This window comes from Chionomys nivalis, chromosome 18 (assembly GCF_950005125.1).
Source record: "Chionomys nivalis chromosome 18, mChiNiv1.1, whole genome shotgun sequence".
NCBI lineage: Eukaryota > Metazoa > Chordata > Mammalia > Rodentia > Cricetidae > Chionomys > Chionomys nivalis.
The window spans coordinates 8,395,551-8,417,991 of NC_080103.1; the positions used below are offsets into that span (position 1 = coordinate 8,395,551).

Here is a 22,441-nt window from a genome sequence, read left to right on the forward strand (position 1 = left end):
AAAATGAAAATTAAGACATATGTGTGTATTGTTCCTAATCATATGTTAAGTTAATAAACTGCATCATGATTCTTATAAAAAATGAGTGTCTTAGGTAAAAGAGGCTTGATGGGATAAACAGAAGATTAAATGCTCCAATTAGTGAATTTTAAGGCATATAACTATCCACTGTGAAACAGAGTAGAGAAACAATTATTTTATTTATATGGATGTTTTTGTCTGTGCACCACACTCATGCCTGGTGTCATAGAGACCAAAAAGAGGCATCAGATTGCCTGAAACAGGAATCACAAACAAGTATGAGCTGTCACGTGGGTGCTCAGAATCGAATCTGGGTCCTCTGAAATAGCGGTGCTTTTAACCCATCCCTGAACCAGCTCTCCAGCTCTATGCAGATTCTTGTTCACTTACTCATTTTTGGTTTTTGAGACAGAATCTCACTAGGTAGCCTTGGCTGGGCTGAATTTACTATGTAGACCAGGCTAGACTAGAATTCAGAGAACCTCCTACCTCTGCCTCCCAAGTACTGTGTAGACTACCCCCAACCGGATAAAATATTTGTTTACATAAAGACTGCCACCTTCTCTGTACTTAAGCGACTTGTCTTAAAGAGCCAACCCCTTTCATTTTCTCCATAATTATTGTTTTAAAATTAAGCCAATCGCCGGGCAGTGGTGGCACACGCCTTTAATCCCACTCGGGAGGCAGAGGCAGGCGGATCTCTGTGAGTTTGAGGCCAGCCTGGACTACAAGAGCTAGTTCCAGGACATGAACCAAAAAAAGCTACGGAGAAACCCTGTCTCGAAAATTGAAGAAAAAAGCCGGGCGATGGTGGCTCACGCCTTTAATCCCAGCACTCGGGAGGCAGAGGCAGGCGGATCTCTGTGAGTTCGAGACCAGCCTGGTCTACAGAGCTAGTTCCAGGACAGGCTCCAAAACCACAGAGAAACCCTGTCTTGAAAAACCAAAAAAAAAAAAAAAAAAAAAAAAAAAGAAAATTGAAGAAAAAAAAATTAAGCCAATCACGACAGACTCCAGGCAATTGGGGGAGGGTGGTTTCTGCCACCTGTCTCTATGTAGCTTGCTAGCCATGGGTGGGTCTTGGTACATTCTTTCAACAAAAAGAATTGCCTTGCTGAACTGCTCCCCTTGTTTCCTTGTTCCCTTGTGAGATTTCTGTTTGTCTAGCAATCCCCAGCACAGAATGAACAACACATCAGTGAATCATTGGATAGTCTTTAAAGAGGCTCCCATCAGACAGTTCAGGCTAACTCAATCAAATCAGTCCAGTTGCACTCTCTTTGAAAGAGACGGTTCTTGCAAAAGTAAAAGTTGAAACACATTCTTTTCAGTACACAGATCCGTGCGGGGACACACACACACACACAGAGTGCAACTGAAAGAGTGTGTATATTAAATAGAAGGGACTGACTTTTTTTTGTTGTTGTTGCTGTTCTTTTGTTTGGTTGTTTTTTGTTTGTTTTGTTTTTGTATTTTGAGACTAGACAGGGCTTCTCTTGTGTATCCCTGGCTGTCCTGGAACTCGCTCTGTTGACCAAGCTGGCCTCGGATCCAGAGACCCACCCGTCTCTGCCTTCTAAGTACCCGGATTAAAGGTGTGCGCCACCACCTCCCGGAGGGACTGACAATTTTAAACGTGCAAATGCCCTGCCCCGGAAGGAAGACCGTACTTCCACACCAGCAACCGGCTCCCAAAGGTCATTCACTCCTGTCTGCCCGAGGTGCTGAGCCTTTCGCAGGGTGGAGCGCTAATTGCCTGGGGACTCGAACTAAAGGCGTCAGCTAACGCGCCGCGCTAGTGCAGGAGTCCCTGCCAGAGGGAACCGCGAGAGGGAGCCGGGCGCAAAGTGTCCCGGAACCAACGGCGGGCGGCGGGGAGTCGGTCCGCCCGGGCTCGGGGAGGCGCTCCGGCGGCGCGCGGCTCCGCCCTCCACCCGCCTCCACCGTTAATAGTCCGGAGCCGGCGTGTCGGCGCGTGTGATTATGCGGCTCTTTCTGGATGAGAGGACACAGCGGCGTCCTGCCCTGGCCTGAGCGATGCTAAGAAGCTGCGCTACGCGCCTGCGCGCTCTTGGTGTCCCGCCTGCGAGGAGGCCCGGAGCAGTGTGGGTGAGTCCCGGGTCGCCCCGGTGATGGTGCGAGCGGGGGAGACAGCCGATCCTCTGCTGCGAGTCCTGGGTCGCCCCGGTGATGGTGCGAGCGGGGAAGACAGCCGATCCTCGGCTGTAACGGGGCACCGGCTCTTCAGCCCTGAGACTCAAATCGGGAGGATCGGGAAGGGAACGTAACTCGAGGTTGAGATAGGTCAGCAGGGATAGGACCGCCACTGCTACTGAAATAATAATGGTTAGCAAGATCATCCAGAAAAGCCGTGAAAGAGCCAGCCATTATAGAACGCTGGAGAAGAACACTTACCCTTTCCAGGATCTAATCCCGATGGTCTCTGATTCATTATAACCAACAGGGGAAAAGGCTTCCCACTGTCAGATAATCAATTATGCCCTCTCTAGCCCATTTTCATCATCTTAGAGGATGTTATAAGGTTAAATGAGATAATGCAAGGGAAGCGTATAGCATGCCTGGAATGTAAGTCTTAAATAATCCCCTGCCCTTATTTATATCCCTGCTTTGTTCACTGATGCAGTCAGTACTTGTTGAGCTCCAACAATATTCCAGGCATTGTTATGCTCAGATCCGCAGAGTCCCCCCAAAACCAACAAGGAGACCGAGTCCCATTTGTAAAACCAAAGAGCCTTTATTCTTATTCAAGTTCGAACCCCGACTCTCAGTGTCCAGCGCATTGGCACGAGCAGAGAACCCCCAGGTCAATTGGGGTGGGGTTTTTTATAAGAGTTTGAGGTGAGGGATTTCTAAGGTTGAGCACCCGTGATTGACTGACATTTGTCTAAGGGTGCCCTGGTGAAAAGGGGATAGGTATGTGCTGTACTAAGGGACATCAGATGATCCTATCTGCAATGGTTGGGACCATCCTTTGGATGGTCTGTTCCTGGGTGGTGTCTGAGTGGTCTCTGTTGAGCCTGTCATGGCTGGGCCCTACAGGCATAATTGGCCATTGATAAGGAGTAAGACATATTACAGTTAGGTAAGGAAAAAGAAAAAAAATTTTCCTCCCAAGGATTTTATGGTCTAGTTTGGGAGAATGGGGTCAGTTTGCTAAATTCAAATGCCTGAATTTTTGTTAAAATAAATGACTGAGGGACAACAGGGAACAGCTCTCTACTGAGCAAGAACCAAAAGCGAACTTTGATTGCTAGATGGCTGTGGCATCTCTCTCAAGCTGCTGCAGCTTCCTGCTAGATAGAAAGTGAGCGCTGAAGGTGTAGCTCAGTGGTGGACATGGACACACATGTACACACAACTTTAAAAGAATAATGAATGCAGATTATTAATCAGGTACCATCTTGCCCACTAGAAAGGAAAATGCACTGTGCTAATTATACAACCACAAAGGTGAATTAGTTTCTTTAGTTACACGTTGGTGCCTGGCAGTCTGTGCTGTAAACAATTAAGCGTTAGTATTTATAGGCTCGACATCTTTAAGGAGGCATAAAAGGCCATAACTTTTCTTACAAGTCCAACCTTGATAAATCTGTAACTAAAGATCAAGCCTGACCTTTGCTCTACTGAGAACAAAGGGCAATGACCCTTGGATTCATCCTTCAGTGCAACTGTGCAGTGGGTTTACAAGTGCATTTACTGCAAGTAGCTCTTAGTTCTCGCCTCTTTGAACTGGAAACTGAGTGGTTTTGTCCATCTAAGGTAACTCAGCATCCCTCAGACCCATTCTCTCTGACCCACACTTCCACCCTCACAAACACCTTTTTCTTCTAACCATGCCATCAAAGCCACAACTCTGGAGTCACCCAAGACTCTAGTGCTTTCTCTTTCCTGAAGTTAGTAACTCCCGTTTCCCTGGGTTCTGGTGCTGTCACTTGAACCTTTTCTTCTTATTACTCCATACCTAATTCTCTGTGGACCTTCTGACCTAGACCTTTATAACGATCTTTCCACTTTCCCTTTCCTTCTCATTGTTTTTTCACTTGATGAAACCTTCTGAAAACCAATGTTGTTCCTTTGCTGAAGGCTCATCATGGAAAAAGGCATTTCAACACTCAAGTATCGCCTTCGTGAAATTTTTACATGATTGTCTTTTACTTTAAAAAAGAAGAAAAATAGTTTTAAATTTTCTGTGTGTTACCTCATGTGCTACTCATGTTCTTCTGTGATATATATAGGAAGGATTTTATTATTACTGTAATTACATATTATGTTATATATAATATTTAAATATACGTCAGTCTTTGTCCTTGTGCTACCTAAAATCACCTTTCACACTAATTCTTTAAACCATTGATTGACCTAGAAGGTTAAATTTAAGACCTGTGGTGTGATCCGCTTGTTTTGTCAATCTAGTGTGTTATGTAGTCTTTTTAGCCTCTGTGTCTTTGCTTAGTGTAACCCTAGTTCTCACCTTCATGAGCTTTAGCTGCAAGGAATCACTCTGGGTGTGTTGTTTTTGTTGTTGTTGATGTGTGTTGTTTGCTTATTTGCTTTTAAGTATTCCCTGAAAGCACTTGTCTCTCTGTCTGTAGTAATATTTCCATATCTGGGGCTACTAACACCTGAAGGCAGGGCCTAGATTTTTTCTTTTTGTCTTTCCTGTCCCTGGTATAAAAACAGGCCATATTATAGAACTCAAGAAAATTTTTTGAATTATGTTTAAAAGTTAAAATCAGACTGCTGGGTGTGGTAGAATATACCTTTGATTCCAGCACTTAGGAAGCAGAAGCAGGCAGAGCTCTGTGTGTTCCAGGCCAGCCTGGTCTGCAAAGTGAGACACTGTCTCAAAAAAAAAAAAAAAAAAAAAAAAACAACTTACATTGGTAGGAGAGCCCAGGAGTTCTTCTGATTACTAAAAGACTTCAGTTAACTGTATTTCATTAGCCTATAAAAGGATATTAGAACTGTTGCAAGCTGGGGTTTCCTATTTAAGAGATCTGAGTGGAGCCGAGACACTTTGAAGACACCATGACTAAGGCCCCTTATAGAAAAAGGCATGTATTTGGGGTTTACAGCTCTGGAGAGCGAGTTCATAACCATCATGGTAGGAGGCATGGCTGCAGGCAGGCACCGTGCTGCAAGTAGGAGGCAAAGAGAGTTAACCAGGAATGATGTGAGCTTTAAAGTCGCAGAGTCCTCCCCCATGGACACACTGCCTCCAATAAAACCATACCTCCTAATCTCTCCCAAATAGCTCTACCAATTGGGAACCAAATATTAAAATATATGAGCCTGTAGGGTCCATTCTCATTCAAACAGTCATCCTGCTCTTCCAGAGCACCTCATGGGACGGCTCACAACTGCCTGCAGCTCCAGCTCCAGGTGAGCCAACACCGTCTTCTGGTATCCACAGGTACCCGCACACACATTGCCTACACTCACACAGACACGCACACAGAAATGAACTGAGCGTGGCCATTTGAGTGGGTAACACTGTGGCAGGTAGAGATAGTAGATCCCCAGAGCTTTCTGGCCACCAGCCTAGTTCCAAGTTCAATGAAAGATCCTATCTCAAAGGTATAACAGAGCAGGATGTGAGATACCCTTCACATGTATGCCAAGCACACCCAAGCAGACACATGCACATATACCATACGTCTACATACACATATGGTAATAAGGCTAAGAACACAGAAAAGTGAATACTGAATCATTTTAAATGGCAACACAGAAAAATTTATTTCTCAGATTAAGAGTATATTAAGGAAACTTTTATTTGAAGAACTCTGGGAATTAAAAAAAGCTAAAGTCATAGAAGCAGAAAGTACTGGTTGCTAGAGACTAGAAAGGGGAGAGACAAGTAAGGGTGGAAGGAATATAGAGGCTGAATAACCAATATCGAAATATAGTCACATGAGTATAAAACCACAGCACAGGTGGGTGGTGGTTACAGTTTACAGTGGTTTATTATAGTGGAGGTATGTTCTTTTGGGGGGCAGGGGGCTGATCAAATCGGTGTCCTACCACTGAGCTGTATCCCCAAGCCCTATTATGTAGATGTGTGGCGCACTCATCACATGCGTACAGAGCCCAGGGCAGGCTGTCAGGTAGCCCTCCTTTATCACTCTGCACCTTACTTTTGCCTTAAGACAGAGGCTTTCATTAAACTAGAAACTGGAGATTTTGGCTAGGCTGTCTGGCCACCAAGCTCTTGGGGATCTACCTGTCTCCACACTCTCAGTGCTGGGGTTACAGGCACATTCAGCCATGACCAGCTTCTATGGGTGCGAGGATTTACACTCAGGTCCTCGTGCTTGCAAACACCTCTCACCCACAGAGCCATCTCCAAGCCATCGCCCCAAACCCCTACTATATAGTTCATAAAGGAAAAGAAAGACACTTGAAAGTTACTAGAACCAAGAAATGTTAAATGTTTAAAGAGATGAAAATGTGCCAGGAATGATGACACACTCATAATAATGCCAGCACGGGAGACAGAGATAGGTGGCTCTCTGAATTCAAGGTCAGCCTGCTCTACACATTGAGTACCAGGCCAGGCAAGGTTACATATAGTGAGACCTATCCCGAAGTAAATCAATAAGAGAGACAGCAGAGACAGGGTGGGGGTACTGTGCTTGCAAAATGCAAGTTGGGTAAAGGTACCTGCTCACAATCCTCAAGACATGAGTTTGATCCCACAGTGGAAGAAGAGAACAGTTTCCTGCAAAGAACTAGTATGGTGTGATGCACAGCTTTAATCCTAGCACCAGGTAGGCAGAGGCAGGCAGATCTCTGTGAGCTCAAAGCCAGCCAGATCTACATAATGAATTCCAGGCCATCATAGTGAGACCTGATCTTATAAATAAATAATGAGACTCTCAGGCTGGACACAGTTGTACATACCTGTGATTCCACATTTGGGAGGCAGGAAGATCACAGACTTTAGGCCGGCTTGGGCTATATAGCAGCACCCTGTCTCAAAAACAAAACGAAATAAAACTTTTGTTTATTTTGTGATTGTATTTTAAATACATTTCTCCCTTTCATTTTACACTGTAAGCCCTCTCATATGATATAGCATGAATTCTAATTGGTCTTAATAATAAAAACCCAGAGTCAGATATGGGGGGGGAGGTAAAAACTGAAAGATCAAAGAAGCAGAGTAGCCAGCCATTAGTTCCTATCTCTATGAAATTCTCAGACCTAATGGGGTATTCTGTCTCTACAAGTCATCAAACTGAATGCTCTAAACTCCTGTCTCTTTCCGCCGTATATTCCTCTCTCAGCCCAGCCACATCACTCCTGTCTCCACCTCCCTAGTGCTGGGATTAAAGGCACGGGATTCCCGAGTCTTGGGATCAAGACCTCTGTTTCTCTTTTAGACTGATTCAATTTTGTGTAGCCCAGGGTGGCCTTGAACTTACAGATCAGTCTGCCTCTGTATCCCCAGTGCTGGGATTAAAGGTGTGTGCCACCACTGCCTGACCTCTATGGCTAACTAGTATGATCTTCAAGCAAGCTTTATTTGTTAGATGACAAACTAATTATCACCACAATATACCCTCTTCCCTCTCCTTTAAATTCACCTCTTTTATCATCAGTTGTTCTTGTATGCTTATATGTATTTATATATGCATACATAATCACAGATATAACTGTCAAGTCCATATAATATTACTAGTATGCATGTTTCAGCACTGACTGTTTGGGACTGGACAACCAATTGGTGTGCTCTTCCCTGGGGAAGACCGCCTCTTCCTCCCAATCCCAGCTTTACTCAGTTGCCTGTAGTTCTCTGTAAAGGGTTGAAGCCTCTTGGGCTGGTCACTGTGTAGTTTAGCATGTCCATTGCTATCATCCTTGTTCAACTCACATTGGGCAGTCATGTTGGGGCAACATTACTGCTGTATACTAGGAAACACAACCTCATGGCAAAGTGCTCGATCCTCTGGCTTTTGCCATCTTTCCACTCCTTTAAAACTTTTCTCAGTGAAAAGTAAAAGAATAGATAGAGCGTGATTTATTACTCTTTTAGCTTTTTGACTCTTTTGGTGGTCCACCACCCAACTCCCAAATAAATCACACATGGACACTTATTCTTAGTTATAAATGCCTGGCCTTAGCTTGGCTTGTTTCTTCCCAGCTTTTCTTAACTAATTATTCTACCTCTTGCGCAGGCTTCTTACTCTGTGACTGGCTGGGTGGCTGGTCCCTGACGTCCTCCTTCCCTTGTTCTCTCATTGCTCCTTCTCCGCATCCAGAGGTCTCCTATTTATACTCTCTGCCTGCCAGCCCCCCCCCCCTTGCTCTTGTCTCGCTATTTAATATTTAGTGCTTATTGGGATCATCAGGTGTTACAGGCAGGCAAAGAACCACAGCTTTACATTCGCGTAAACAAATGCAGCATAAACAACAGTCACACACCTTAAAATAATGTTCCCCAACAAACAGCAACTTCAATGGGCATGAGCAGTATAAAAAGAGGGAAAAAATCTGCTGAATGACGTTTACGATTTTGGAACTATGCAAGGTTTTTGCTGCCAGAGGCTTGCCAGGAAAAAATGTAAAGTGAACTACCTTGGCAGTGTAAGCCAGGATGCAGAGCAGTGCGTGAAAAGAACTTGCAGGAAATACATCAATATTTTCCCACAATTTTATTTACAGGGAGAAATAATGGGCAGAGTTTTTTTTCTGCCTCTCCCAGTTTTTCTGTCTTTCCTAGATTATCTAAGCTGGGTTCTGAAGGGATAAACCAGTCAAAGAGGCATAGAAAATGAAGTTACTTATCCTGAGCTACAGGCAAAATGTTATTTCTGTTTGTTTTCTCGTTTCTCTAGTACCACAAAATCAAGTACTTCCATCTCCATGGAAGGGTTGTTGTTGTTTTGTTTTGTTTACATTTTATTTTTTAATAGAAGTCGGAGGACAACTTTGTGGACAACTTTGTTAGTTCTCTCCTCCCACTATATAGGTTCCAGGGATCTAATTTAGGTCATCAGGCTTGGTGCAGACGCCTTTACCCAGTGAGTCATCTCACTAATCCAGTGTTTGGTTTCGTAGAGTGCTGGGGACAGGCTCCCTCTGTTCTTCCTATTGAATCGGGACTGGAGCCAACTAAGGCATCAGCGGAAGTCAGTTCTTCCACCAGAGAGTAAGCATGGTGTCTTGATGTCAGGGGTGTGGTCCAAGTCAAACATACATTAATCAAGATGGATTGATAACGGTGACCAGAAGGAGAATGCCACATGGTTGATGCCTTCTTTAATGTTAACTGTCCTGAGATTTCTGCTGGCCTCCCCTGTCTGCTCCCTATGAGCATCTGTTTTGTGCTCCTTCATAGATCACACTCTGTCTTCCTGGTCCTCTACATCTCGGATGTTGACTGGAATGGTGGCAATGCTCAGTGCTCCAGAGGAATAGCATGAGTGACAGTCATGGTTACCATGACACCAGCCTCTGTCTCTGAGCTTCCTCCTTGTCCCTCTTGTATTCTTTCTTATAATTAACTGTCATTTACTCCATGGTGCCATTCATACACCAGGGATTGGTATAGTGTTTATCCTATTCCTTCATTTGCTTTATGGAAGTAGTCTCTGAGTTCTGCTTTATGATCTAATAATTCTTGCTGAGTTACCCCAATAGCCTCCAAGTAGAATCCTCCATGCAATCTTGAACATTACCATTCTCTTTCCTATTATGGCCAAATCCAAGCATGTCACTCCCTGCTTAAATAATCAGAGAATGCTGCAGATAGGACTCAAACCAGTTAGCTTAGCATTGAGGCTTTGCCTATACCTCCGTATCCTTCTGCTCCTTTTCTTACACTGTGCCTAGCTTCTTTTAGACCTTAATTTTATCATCTGTACAATGTGGACAATAGTTCCTATTGCATAGAGTAAATAAAAACTTTCAAAACTGTCTCATGCCTCCTTATGTTTGCACACACTAATTTTGTTGTTGCTATTTGGTTGGTTGGTTTTAGTTCTATTTTTATGCTACTCTTTCCAAATGGCTAGTCTCTACTTATCAATATTCAGGTCAAAAAGCCAAATACTAGCATTCCCTTGTGTTCCAGCTTCCTGTGTGTCATAGTTAGGGTCTCTATTGCTATGAAGAAACACCATGGCCACAGCGACTATTATAAAGGAAAACATTTAATTGATGTGACTCACGACCATTATCATCATGGTCGGGAACATGGTGATGTGTAGGCATACACGATACTGGCAGAGTTGCCGAGAGTCCTACATCTTGCAGGCAACAGAAAATGATCTGGACACTGGGTGGTATCCTGAGCATAGGAAACCTTAAAGCCTACCCCCAAATGTGGTGACACATTTCCTCCAACAAGGCCACACCTACTCCAACAAGGCCACACCTCCTAATAGTGCACTCCCTATGAGATTATGGGGGCCAATTACATTCAAACTAACACCCCATGTATATCTCACCTGTCCATCTCTCTATTTCTGATGACTGGCTCACCTGGGCTTAATACTATCTCTACCAGTAACTAGCTGAGAGAAGTTGGGAAAACCGTTGACCCTCTGTCATTCTGTCATTTCTATGAAGGGGTGGAGGTCTAATGAGCGCTGAAGTTCCCAGCCATTTTGAAGTGATCATCTTCTAGCAGTAAGAAAAGCAGCATGGTAGTCTTAGGAGGTTGTAGAAATATGAAATAGCACATACCTCCTATTCCTTTTTGTCTTTTAGAGGTTATTTTCCTCTGAGAAAGTCATTCCCAAGGACTATGGTCTCCCAAACCCCAGCTGGAGCAAGGACCTAAGACTCCTCTTTGACCAGTTCATGAAGAAGTGTGAAGATGGCTCCTGGAAACGTTTGCCCTCATACAGACAAAATCCTACTCAAACCCTTAAAGACTTCCAAACCCGTTTTGTTGGTAAGAACAGCCACTTTCCCATAAATAATATTTGAACATCAATGTAAAGTGTAACAGATTGAAACACTAATTATTACTTAAAAGAAGGAAGAGCCAGACATGGTAATTTTTCCATGTGTATAATCCTCTCAGTAGGCATAGGCAAAAAGAGCATAAGCTCAAAGCCAGCTTGGATCACAATGTCCGTTCATGACCAGCAGTGGCTACATAGTAAGACCCCATTTCGGAGTGGGGAGGAAGGAAGAAAGGAGTGTCAGGAAACAGTGCAAGGAGGGATTGAGAAGAGAGAAAGAAAAAGTAAGGGAAATGGGAAGGAGATTAGGAAGAGGGGAAAGAAAAAAAAAGCAATAGTACAGTGGGTTCTATAGTCCCTACTTTCATAGGCCAGAAATCTCACGAAATTTTGTGAATTGTGGGAGAAAATAAAACATATCAAAAATAAGATGATCCCAGGTGGTGGTGGCGCACGCCTTTAATCCCAGCACTTGGGAGACATAGACAGGCGGATCCCTGTGAGTTCGAGACAAGACTGGTCTACAGAGCTAGTTCCAGGACAGGCTCAAAAAGCTACACAGAAGCCGGGCGGTGGTGGCGCATGCCTTTAATCCCAGCACTTGGGAGGCAGAGGCAGGCGGATCTCTGTGAGTTCGAGACCAGCCTGGTCTACAAGAGCTAGTTCCAGGCCAGGCTCCAAAACCACAGAGAAACCCTGTCTCGAAAAACCAAAAAAAAAAAAAAAAAAAAAAAAGCTACACAGAGAAACCCTGTCTTGAAAAAACAGAAACAAACAAACAAACAAGAGATCTTAATTTTAAGACAAGCAGTGGTGGCGCACGCCTTTAATCCCAGCACTCGGAAGGTAGAGGCGGGTGGATCTCTGAATTTGACGCCAGCCTGGTCTACAAGAGCTAGTTCTAGGACAGCTAGAACTGTTACATGAGAAACCCTGTCTTGAAAAACCATTAAAAAAAAAATCCTCCCAACCTAGAATCTTGAAGCTGACATCACCAATCTCTTTTCTCTTTACTTCAAAATCTGGGCTCTTCCCTTTGATAAGATCAGAATGCTTAAATTACGCTTTGCCTTAGTTTGGATTACTATTGCTACGATGAAACGCCATGTTCAAAAGCCAGTTGGGGAGGAAAGTGTTTATTTGCCTTCTACTTCCACACTGTAGTCCATCACTGAAGGAAGTCCGGACAGGAACTCAAGTGGGACTGGAACTTGGAGGCAGGAGCAGAGGCCATGGAGGGGTGCTGCTTATTGGCTTGCTCCCCATGGCTTGCTCAACCTGCTTTCCTATAGAACACCAGCTTAAGGGTGGCATCATCCATGAGATGCTGGACCCTCCCCCATCAGTCACTAATTAAGAAAATGCCTTACAGAGGCATTTCCTCAACTGAGGCGCCCTCCTCTCTGATGACTCTAGCTTATGCCAAGTTGACATAATAGCTAATGTTAAGCTGACATAAACTAGCCAGCACATCCTCTAATCTCTCAGACTTCAGACCCAAAGACTACCTCATGCCTAACACTCACAAATTACACTTCCCATCATTCTGGGTTGTTTGGTTGGTTTTATTTTTAACACACTTTGTATTAAATAACTATTTTAATTAATTCTCTGAGAGTTTTACACAATATTTGATGACTTCTAATTAGCCCTTAATGTTTCCTGGCAGCCTGTCCCTGTTTCCCAGGTCTACTGACTGGGCTCTTCTGGATGCCTGTGTCCTGCCTCCTTTCTGCTCACACCTCTACTTCCTCCCCCCTACTCTCAGCAGGTTTCACTAAATAAAAGTGGAAGCCAGCAGAAGGGCATTTCCAAGCTCTCCTCACTTCTTGTCCCCTCCTCCCTGTACCCGAGCTTGATCTGCTTCTAGCCTGCATGAATGAATTTACCACGAATAAAGGTCGTTGTGCCATGTTCCCTTCCCTTGGCCTGCTTGTGACATTGCTCCCTGCCACACCTTTCTCAGAAACAGGCAGACCTGCCACAACTGTGTACTCATCCTAGTCCCCCGGGACCACTCCAACACTCGGCCACCAGACTTTCGTGGGTGCACCCATTTCTCAGTACATAATACTCTCTATCATTGTACGCCCCTTCAGTCTCATGGCCTTAGGAGCCACTGAAAAGCTGATCATTGGAACTTCAGGTCCTGGCTTGCTTTCTGTTGCTGTGAACGCCATGACTTAAATCAAGTTGAAAAGGAAAGGGTTTATTTTATGTTTACTGTTTACAAGCCAATTATGAAGGGAAGCAAGAACTCAAGCGGAAACCACAGAGGAAGGCTGCTTCCTGACGACTTACTCTGCATGGCTTGTTCAGCCTGTTTTCTTATACCACCCAGGACCCAGGGGTGCCACCGCCCCCAGTGAGCTGGGTCCTCCCCAGCCAATCACTAATCAACAAAATATCTCTCAAGCTCGACTATGGGCAGAAGGATGGAGGCTGCCCCTCCACCTTTAAGGTTTCCTCTTTCCGAATGACTTTAGCTTGTGTCAGATTGACAGAAATACTAACCACCACACTTAGTCTCACACGTTTAGGTTGAAATTCTGGTTCTACACAGCATAGAAATCTGTGTGAGTTTGGGCAAAATGCTTTACCCTCCCATGCCTTGGTGTTCTCATGGCTGAAGGAATAAATGAAACAAAAGTCAAATTAACCAAGAATAGTTGGTCATTTTCAGATTTCTGTTTCTTCAGCTGAGAGCCAAGAATTATTCTTTTATCAATAAAAGGAAAAGTTAACTCTTAAGTAAGTTGCATTATTAAATTTCAACTATTACAAATTACTTAAAAGTAAATGTTCATGCTGGGTATGGCAGAGGATGCCTATCGTTTTGATACTCAGGTGGCTCAGACAGGAGGATGAAAGTTTGAGGCCATCCTGGGCTACACGGTGAGACCCTGTTCTAACTGAAACCAGTCCCACCCCAGTCCACAGGATTAACTATTAGATGACTTGGCTAGTGCGCCCAGAGCCCTGGGTCTAATCGCTAGCACTATAAAAGTAGTGTTGTTGATTTTACTACAGTTATTCTGACATCACACAATTCATTGAATGCTCTTGACCGGATGCAGCCTGGCTTCTACCTTCTTGGTTTTGCATGGAAACTGTTACTGATCTGCATGCCAATTTTGGTGGGCATTATTCATTTTATAGTGTAAAGTTGGCCTTCATCAGAGTCCTCCTCCCACCAAGAGTGCCAATCTCCTGGTGTTCCTTTACAGCCGGCAGCACTCTTCAGTCTGAGGCTTTAACCCAAATGTCAAACAGCAGATTCTTCCTCAGTTAAACAGGGGTAGATGCTCAAATTCTCTTAACAAATGTGTTTTACTTATTTTTCCCATGTTTATAAATTACCTTACAATTTGATAATCTTGACCAGAAATGTTAAACTCTTAAGTTGATCTCAGGAGCCACAATAGTTCTGACAAAAAGATGATTTATTAGGCTAAACTAACTCTGTTTCTAATTCAGGATAGCAGGGTAAATTCACATCTGCCAGGAAAACCATTTCCTTGCTGTCGGATTATTCATTCTTGCTAAATTCCATTTAAACCACACTTGAGCCCAGAAGAATTCACTGCTTCGCTCAGTTTCCTGCCATGTTCACTAATTGTCATGTGTATGTGGGCATTTTGGGTGTTTTTTTTAACTCTGTCCATGTATGTTTGCATATATGTTTTTTTGCTGTCCCAGAAAGTTTGTGTTCTGTTATATTCTGTTCATTTTGTCTGTTTGTTTTAGTTTTAGTTTGTTTTGAGAGAAGGTTTATGCAGTCCAGACTGGCCTCAAACTCACCACGTAGCCAAGAATGGCCTTGAACCTCTAATCTTTCTGCTTCTATCTCCGAAGTTCCAACATTATAGCCACAAACTACCACTACCACACACCGTTTTATGTGGTGCTGGGGCTTGGGAACCCAGGGCTTTGTGCCTGCTAGGCAAGCACTCTGCCACTTAAACTACATCTCTAGCCACTGTTTCTGTGACCTTTCCATTCCTTTCTTTGGTATTTCAATCAGTTATCTACCCACATATGATTTTAGCAGAGCACGGATGCTTAGTTCTGTCATGGCGTTTTTCTTTTTTTTTTTTATTTTATTTTTTTATTGTTTATTTATTTATTAAAGATTTCTGCCTTCTCCCCGCCACCACATCCCATTTCCCTCCCCCTCCCCCATCAAGTTCCCCTCCCTCATCATCCCTAAGAGTAATCCAGGTTCCCTGCCCTGTGGGAAGTCCAAGGACCACCCACCTCCATCCAGGTCTAGTAAGGTGAGCATCCAAACTGCCTAGGCTCCCACAAAGCCAGTACGTGCAGTAGGATCAAAAACCCATTGCCATTGTTCTTGAGTTCTCAGTAGTCCTCATTGTCCATTATTTTCAGCAAGTCCGGTTTTATCCCATGCTTTTTCAGACCCAGGCCAGCTGGCCTTGGTGAGTTCCTGATAGAACATCCCCATTGTCTCAGTGTGTGGGTGCACCCCTCGCGGTCCTGAGTTCCTTGCTCGTGCTCTGTCTCCTGCTCTTGATTTGGACCTTGAGATTTCAGTCCGGTGCTCTAATGTGGGTCTTTGTCTCTGTCTCCTTTCATCGCCTAAATGTTTTTCTTTGGGTTCACCTTCTTAATTAGCTTTCTAGGACCACGCATAATAGGCTCAACGTCCCCTGTTCATGGCTAGAAACCAAATATGAGTGAATACATCCCATGTTCCTCTTTTTGGGTCTGGCTCACCTCACTCAGGATAGTGTTTTCTATTTCCGTCCATTTGCCTGCAAAATTCAGGAAGTCATTGTTTTTTACTGCTGAGTAGTACTCTAATATGTATATATTCCATACTTTCTTCATCCATTCTTCCATTGAAGGGCATCTAGGTTGTTTCCAGGTTCTGGCTATTACAAACAATGCTGCTATGAACATAGTTGAGCATATACTTTTGTTGTATGATAGGGCATTTCTTGGGTATATTCCCAAGAGTGGTATTGCTGGGTCCAGGGGTAGGTGGATCCCGAAATTCCTGAGAAACCGCCACACTGTTTTCCAAAGTGGTTGTACAAGTTTGCATTCCCACCAGCAATGGATGAGTGTACCCCTTTCTCCACAACCTCTCCAGCAAAGGCTATCATTGGTGTTTTTCATTTTAGCCATTCTGACAGGTGTAAGATGGTATCTTAAAGTTGTCTTGATTTGCATTTCCCTGATCGCTAGGGAAGTTGAGCATGACCTTAAATGTCTTTTGGCCATTTGAACTTATTCTGTTGAAAATTCTCTGTTCAGCTCAGTGCCCCATTTTATAATTGGGTTGATTAGCCCTTTACAGTCTACTTTCTTGAGTTCTCTATATATTTTGGAGATCAGACCTTTGTCAGTTGCGGGGTTGGTGAAGATCTTCTCCCAGTCAGTGGGTTGCCTTTTTGTCTTAGTGACAGTGTCCTTTGCTTTACAGAAGCTTCTCAGTCTCAGGAGGTCCCATTTATTCAATGATGCCCTTAATGTCTGTGCTGCTGGGTTTGTACGTAGGAAGTGGTCTCCTGTGCCCTGTGTTGTAGAGTACTTCCCACTTTCTCTTCTATCAGGTTCAGTGTGTTCGGACTGATATTGAGGTCTTTGATCCATCTGGACTTGAGTGTCACGGCGTTTTTCTATCTGTTTTTTGCCCTCCTGTCCCATACCCTTATTTTCTTTACAGATCCCAGGTTTATGAATGAAGAACAAATGTCAAAGGCCCAACAGTTCAGCAGAAGCTTAGAGGAAGGCCTGGGCTTTGAGTATGTGATGTTCTATAATAAAGTGGAGAAGAAGATGGTTTGTTTGTTTCAAGGAGGTCTTCACCTGCAAGGGGTACCTGGGTAAGAACTATCCTAGCAGCATGGAGCAGAAAGAGTTATTCTCACATATTCAGGGACTACAAAGACAACATTAAAATGGTAATATAAATATATATTTATTGGTATAGAAAGATGCTTATAACACACTAGTTGAATATTATCTATGTTGGCTAATTTCAAAATTTTAACATAATATTAAATGATGCATATAATATATTATAGAACAGCAGAGTATGATGAACATGTTTACAGTGGTTTGCCATGACTTGATGGTAGTAGTAGGGTTTAAAGGTTTCTTCCTTTTATTTATCTGCACTTCCTAAACTTTAAAGATTCCTTTTATTATTACTTTAAACTAACTGTGTGTGTGCCAGTACCAAAGGAATCCGGAGGTGTCCGGTCCTCCTGGAGCTGGAGTTGTGTGGGCGCTGGGAACTGAGTTTGGATGCTCTGCAAGACTATGTGCTCTGAACTCTTGAGCCCCACTTTCAAAACTTTTTTTTTTTTTTTGGCTTTTTGAGACAGGGTTTCTCTGTGGCTTTGGAGCCTGTCCTGGAACTAGCTCTGTAGACCAGGTTGATCTCGAACTCACAGAGATCCGCCTGCCTCTGCCTCCCGAGTGCTGGGATTTAAGGCGTGCGCCACCATCGCCCGGCACACTTTCTAAACTTTTAAATGTTTCCAAATTAAAGTTTAGCTCTTTATTCTATAATATGATCAGTACCAAGCTCCAGTTTTATCACAAGTATCCTTTCTGCTATGAATAAAGTAAGGAGATGTGTGTGTACATATACATACATATATATATGTAAACATTAAATACACTGAACATGAGGTAAATGTATAAAGATACTTGAATAATTTACATCTTGAGAGGCTATTTCCTGACCTTCTGAAACTTTCTCTTCTACTGCTGTTGTGGCTAGATTTGTTCATGGAGGTGCCATTGCAACCATCATTGATGTTACTACTGGCATGTGTGCAATCGCTGAGGGAATTGCCATGACTGCCAACCTCAACATCGACTATAAAAAGTAAGTCCATGATAGTTCTTCTTATGTTCTTAAGTCAGATTCTCCAGCAGCAGATCCTGAGTCAAGGTGTATGTTTGTTATTATCCAGGAAGTGCTCCTGAAGGACTAGCAAGGGAGATGGAGAAGCAGGACAGTGAGGAAGCCACCAAGCCTCAGCTCTCAAAGTTCTACAAAGAGTAGCTTCCACCAAACTCACAAAGAAATTCTGGGAAGAGAGAGTCATTCTTCAGAATCATTCCTTCCGTCAGTAACTGGAATCTATGCCAGTTATAGGGTGGGGACTGCTCTGGCTCTGTATGTTTGAGTAAAGCATCACCCAGGAAATAATTTATTTTTATTTTTTATTAATTTGTATATATGTGAGGAAGGGGTATATGCCATGTTGTGTGTATAGAATCAGAGGGCAACCTGTAAGAGTCAGCTGTCTCCCTCTAGCATGTGGACCCCACAGATTAAACACAGCCATCAGGCTCAGCAGCAAGTGCCCCAGCCAGCTGAGCATCTCACTCAGTAAGATCTGGATGGAGCCCAAATATCCCCTACATATTAAAAATAAGAGAAAGGGTTCTCCTCACTTTACACAGAGAAATGGAGTGGAAATAAGATGAGTTTTATATGTGTCAGAAGCAAAGTTCAGCGTGATTGTCACCATCCAGCTACACTCCCACCCCAGACAACAGAACGGCTTCTAGCAAGGAATAGAGAATGAGCTGAAGGTCAAAAACAGTGTAAGAACAAAGGCTTCAAAATATGAAGTCTCAAGGGAAGCTTGGGGGTTACCACCACAAACGTACGTAAGTTACTAAACATCCCCCCTTTACACATCACAAAAGCCGTGTTACCTGAGTGCTAGCTTTTGGAAGCCGTGCTTCACAGATGTTAAGTCATTTTCTATAGATAATACTTAGGTGTATTAGACTAGTATCATCCTATAGAAAAGTATTTCAGAGATCAGTAGACATTTTCTGTTAATATTTTATATTTGTGGTCTGTGTAGTGTGTGACACAGCTTTTCAACCCAGCCATGAAAGTACAGGAGCAGCTATAGATAGTGCATAAGAATAACTGTGTTCCAGTAAAACTAACTTAGAAAGAAGAGGAGCCAGTGGGCTGTAGTTTGCCAGACCCAGAGGTCCAATTAGAAAAAAGACAGAGCTGCTTGCCTTCTCCTGTAGTTCCCTTGTTCCTTACCTTCCTTCAAACGGAAACAGAAAACAGAGAATTGTTATTTTCATTTCTTCCTCTCTAGTGGCCAATAATGGTAACTTCAAATTAAAGTTAGGCAAGATTGAAATTTATCATCTAAAAACAGCCAGGAAAGGATGTCCTCAGCATTCAGGTCCCCACAGATGTGGGTCTACATCTGTTCTCTTGTGGATATCCAGTTTCCCTGTTTGTTAAAGAGATTGTATCTTACCCATTGTGTTTTCTTGACACCCTTGTCAGAGGTCACCTGACTGTGAGGTTAGGTGGTTACTCAGTTGGTAAAGTTCTCGCTGTGTGTGCAGAGGGTCTGAGTTCAGAACCCCAGCACCCACTGTAAGAAGAAGTCAGGCACAGCACCACATGACTGCGATCCAGTGCGGGGAGGAGGAAGTGGGGGCACCCCTGGGCCTTGCCAACCAGATAGTCTAAGTTCAGTAAGACCCTGAATAAAATGGAGAGTGGCCCACATTTTCTCCATGCAGTCTCTCACACTCAGATATGCTCACCACAGGAACATAGACTGTATGTGAGTGGGTTTGTGTCTGGACCCAGTGTTCTGTTCCTTTGATTTATATGCCAGGACTGTGTTTTAATTATCTGGCCTTGCAAGGTATCCTGAGACCAAGTGATATTTGACTCCAGCTTTCTTCTTTCTCAAGATTGCTCTAATGGGTTTGGTTCTGTTCCCACTTACGTCTCAGAATTGCCTTTTTAATTCTACAAGGAAAAAACAAAACAGTGGCACTGGAACTTTATGAGGGTTGCAGCCTTTTCACTTTTAAGAAGCAAAACCTCACCTTAGCCATCTCAGTTTCCAGCCAGCCAATCTATCTGAACTATTTCCTTGTCTCTAAATACACTGAGGACAAAACAGTTAAAAACTGATGGTACTGAAAGGGGAGGTGTCTGAGCCTATAACCTCTTCATGACATATCAGGCCGGAAGCTCGCCACTGGACTTCCCGATTCTATGTGGCAGAAAATAAATAATCAAGGATATTCTTCAGCATAAGCAGATTCTACATCAAATACATATGTACATACATACATACGTACGTACATACGTACATACGTACATACATAAGAGTGAGTATTGGGCTGGAGAGACAGCTCAGCAGTTACACCCATGGCCTCCACAGGCACCTTTACATACATGGCATACACCTGTATAGACATATAAACAGAAATAAAAGATGAAAGTACTTTTTTTTAAAGTTTTAAAGATTATCAGCAAAAGCAACAACAAACTTATATCCTCAAAGACTGTCCTCATGGGATAACCAGATGCACATGACCATGTGAGATGCTCAAGGAAATGAAAGGAAAAAGAAAGTAAAGATTATTAATTAGATTTACTGTGGAATTCAATATAACTTTGATGTGAAGGCAGAATTATTTAAAGAGCAAAGGGGCTTATTAGTTAATGCAACTGAAAGTGACTAGAAACGTAGAACTAAGGAAATGAACCTGCAGTCACAATGCCCGTGGAGCTCAAAACCTTTTCTTTGAATCTGTCTAGAAAGCCAGGCCAGGCAGAGATGGCACACACCTTTAATCCTGGAGCTCAGAGAGCAGAGGCAGAGGTCTCTGAGTTTGAGACCAGCCTGGTCTCAGAGCGAGTTCAAGGCCACCAGGCCTTGAACAGATAAACTGTGTCTCAAACCACTCTCCCCTTCCTGCCCCCTCCCCTCCAAGAAAAGAAGGAAAAAGAAAGTCAAAACCACAACCCGAGCTTTCTGTCCATTTTCCTGATATAGGCGCATCACCTGTGGCATGTCCATCTCTAACCGCCACACGAAGGCTATGCCAGTGAATCCTTAGCGCCTGGGAGGTCGCTCTTTAATGCTCGTCCACCACAGTTACTTCTCTTTGAGAGAAACAGAGGAATGGGTGGGGGCATCCCTAGCTGCATGTCTTTTGTCCCCTGAGATTTTAGGTTACATTTGTTCTCTCTATACCTTTCAGCAGTTCAGATCAGCGCGTAGCAGTTGGCCTCACACTCAGCAAGCTTGCTCCTCTAAAATGTACAATTAAATCCTGTCTGTGTTTGCCCTGAAAATCCACTCATGTCCTTTATCATCTCACAGCCCAGTGAAGCTTCAAATCTCTCCTCACTACAGACAGTCCTCCTCTGTTGAGATTTGTTCCAGATTCCACACTGCAGGCTAGTGTGTTCCGTGGTGGTGGTCAGCGATACTCACCCACTCCGCTATCAGTGAGACATCAAGTATATCCCTCAATTTTATTAACATGTCCACTGCAGTTAAACCAATGGCAGATATACCAAGTGTAAATAAAAAGGAAAAGCAGAATCCAGTCAGATTGACATGGATTCAGTTTGATACAGCATTGGATACTCTCGGACCCTCAGATGGCTTATCCAATAAGAGATGAGAACACTTTTTCTTTTTTTTTCTTTTCTTTTTTTTTTTTTTTTTTTTTTTTTTGGTTTTTTTGAGACAGGGTTTCTCTGTGGTTTTGGAGCCTGTCCTGGAACTAGCTCTTGTAGACCAGACTGGTCTCAAACTCACAGAGATCCGCCTGCCTCTGCCTCCCAAGTGCTGGGGTTAAAGGCATGCGCCACCACTGCCCGGCTGAGAACACTTTTTCTAGAAGACTGTTAGGACTACTGATGTGTTCAGAGCTGGCAATTTAATATGTTGAGTGGTGGTTTGGAATCATTTTAAGAGTCAGGGGAGGGAGAGATGTTTTGAATCCAGTATAGAGAGAACAGGAGTTGAGATATAATGGGAACAGATCAAAACTCTAATAAGAAACAGTAGAAAAATATGGTTTAAAAAAATACAATAAATATCAATCAGGATAAATGACAGTAAGGCGTTATATTATTATAGAGAAGTTAGTTATACAGTTCTAAAAAGCACCAGAGACAAAAGAGCACACGTAGGAGAGCTGATTCCGGAAGCAAGAGGGCGCCGTTACCTTAGCAATAAACCTACAGCAGCAGAAGAGGCTCAGCAGCACACTAGGCCAGCTCAGACCCGTGTGTCCAGCATGCCAAAGTTCAGAGGGCAAAGTCAAGTTGTTTTCATTGAACCAAAAGTTGAGAGAGGTTATGGAAACACGTGGTCCATGTGCCAGACATGGGGCTCACCAGCAAGGCTAGGTCTACGTCTGGAGAGCAGCAAGAAACAGGAACACTAGAGCAAGACAGAGCTGGGGAGAAGGCAAGCAATGCCTTGTATTTTTCAGTAGGGCAAAAATTAAAGTGAGTGATAATTAATACAGAAAGCAATAGAAAAGTACAAATAGGAAAATAACTCAATTTTTAAAACAAGAAAAAAAATGTGAATCAAAGAAAAAGCAAAGTAAGATAGTACCAGAAATAAGTCAGTGCACTGACTGACCAAACATCAGTCCAAATACAGGTTATAAGATTGAAATTATTGTAAAAA

At 43.3% G+C, this 22,441-nt stretch overlaps 1 protein-coding gene across 1 annotated transcript in view; it reads left to right on the forward strand.

Annotated features, from left to right (window-relative positions):
- The first annotated feature begins 1,854 nt into the window (after positions 1-1,854).
- Positions 1,855-22,441, forward strand: part of Them4 (thioesterase superfamily member 4) — a 28,121-nt gene continuing 7,534 nt past the window's right edge. The window contains exons 1-4 of the mRNA XM_057793657.1: positions 1,855-2,130; positions 10,756-10,942; positions 16,648-16,807; positions 17,713-17,820. Of these exons, the coding sequence (XP_057649640.1) occupies positions 2,059-2,130; positions 10,756-10,942; positions 16,648-16,807; positions 17,713-17,820 (527 nt within the window). The 5' untranslated portion in view covers positions 1,855-2,058. The remainder of the gene's footprint in view (positions 2,131-10,755; positions 10,943-16,647; positions 16,808-17,712; positions 17,821-22,441) is intronic.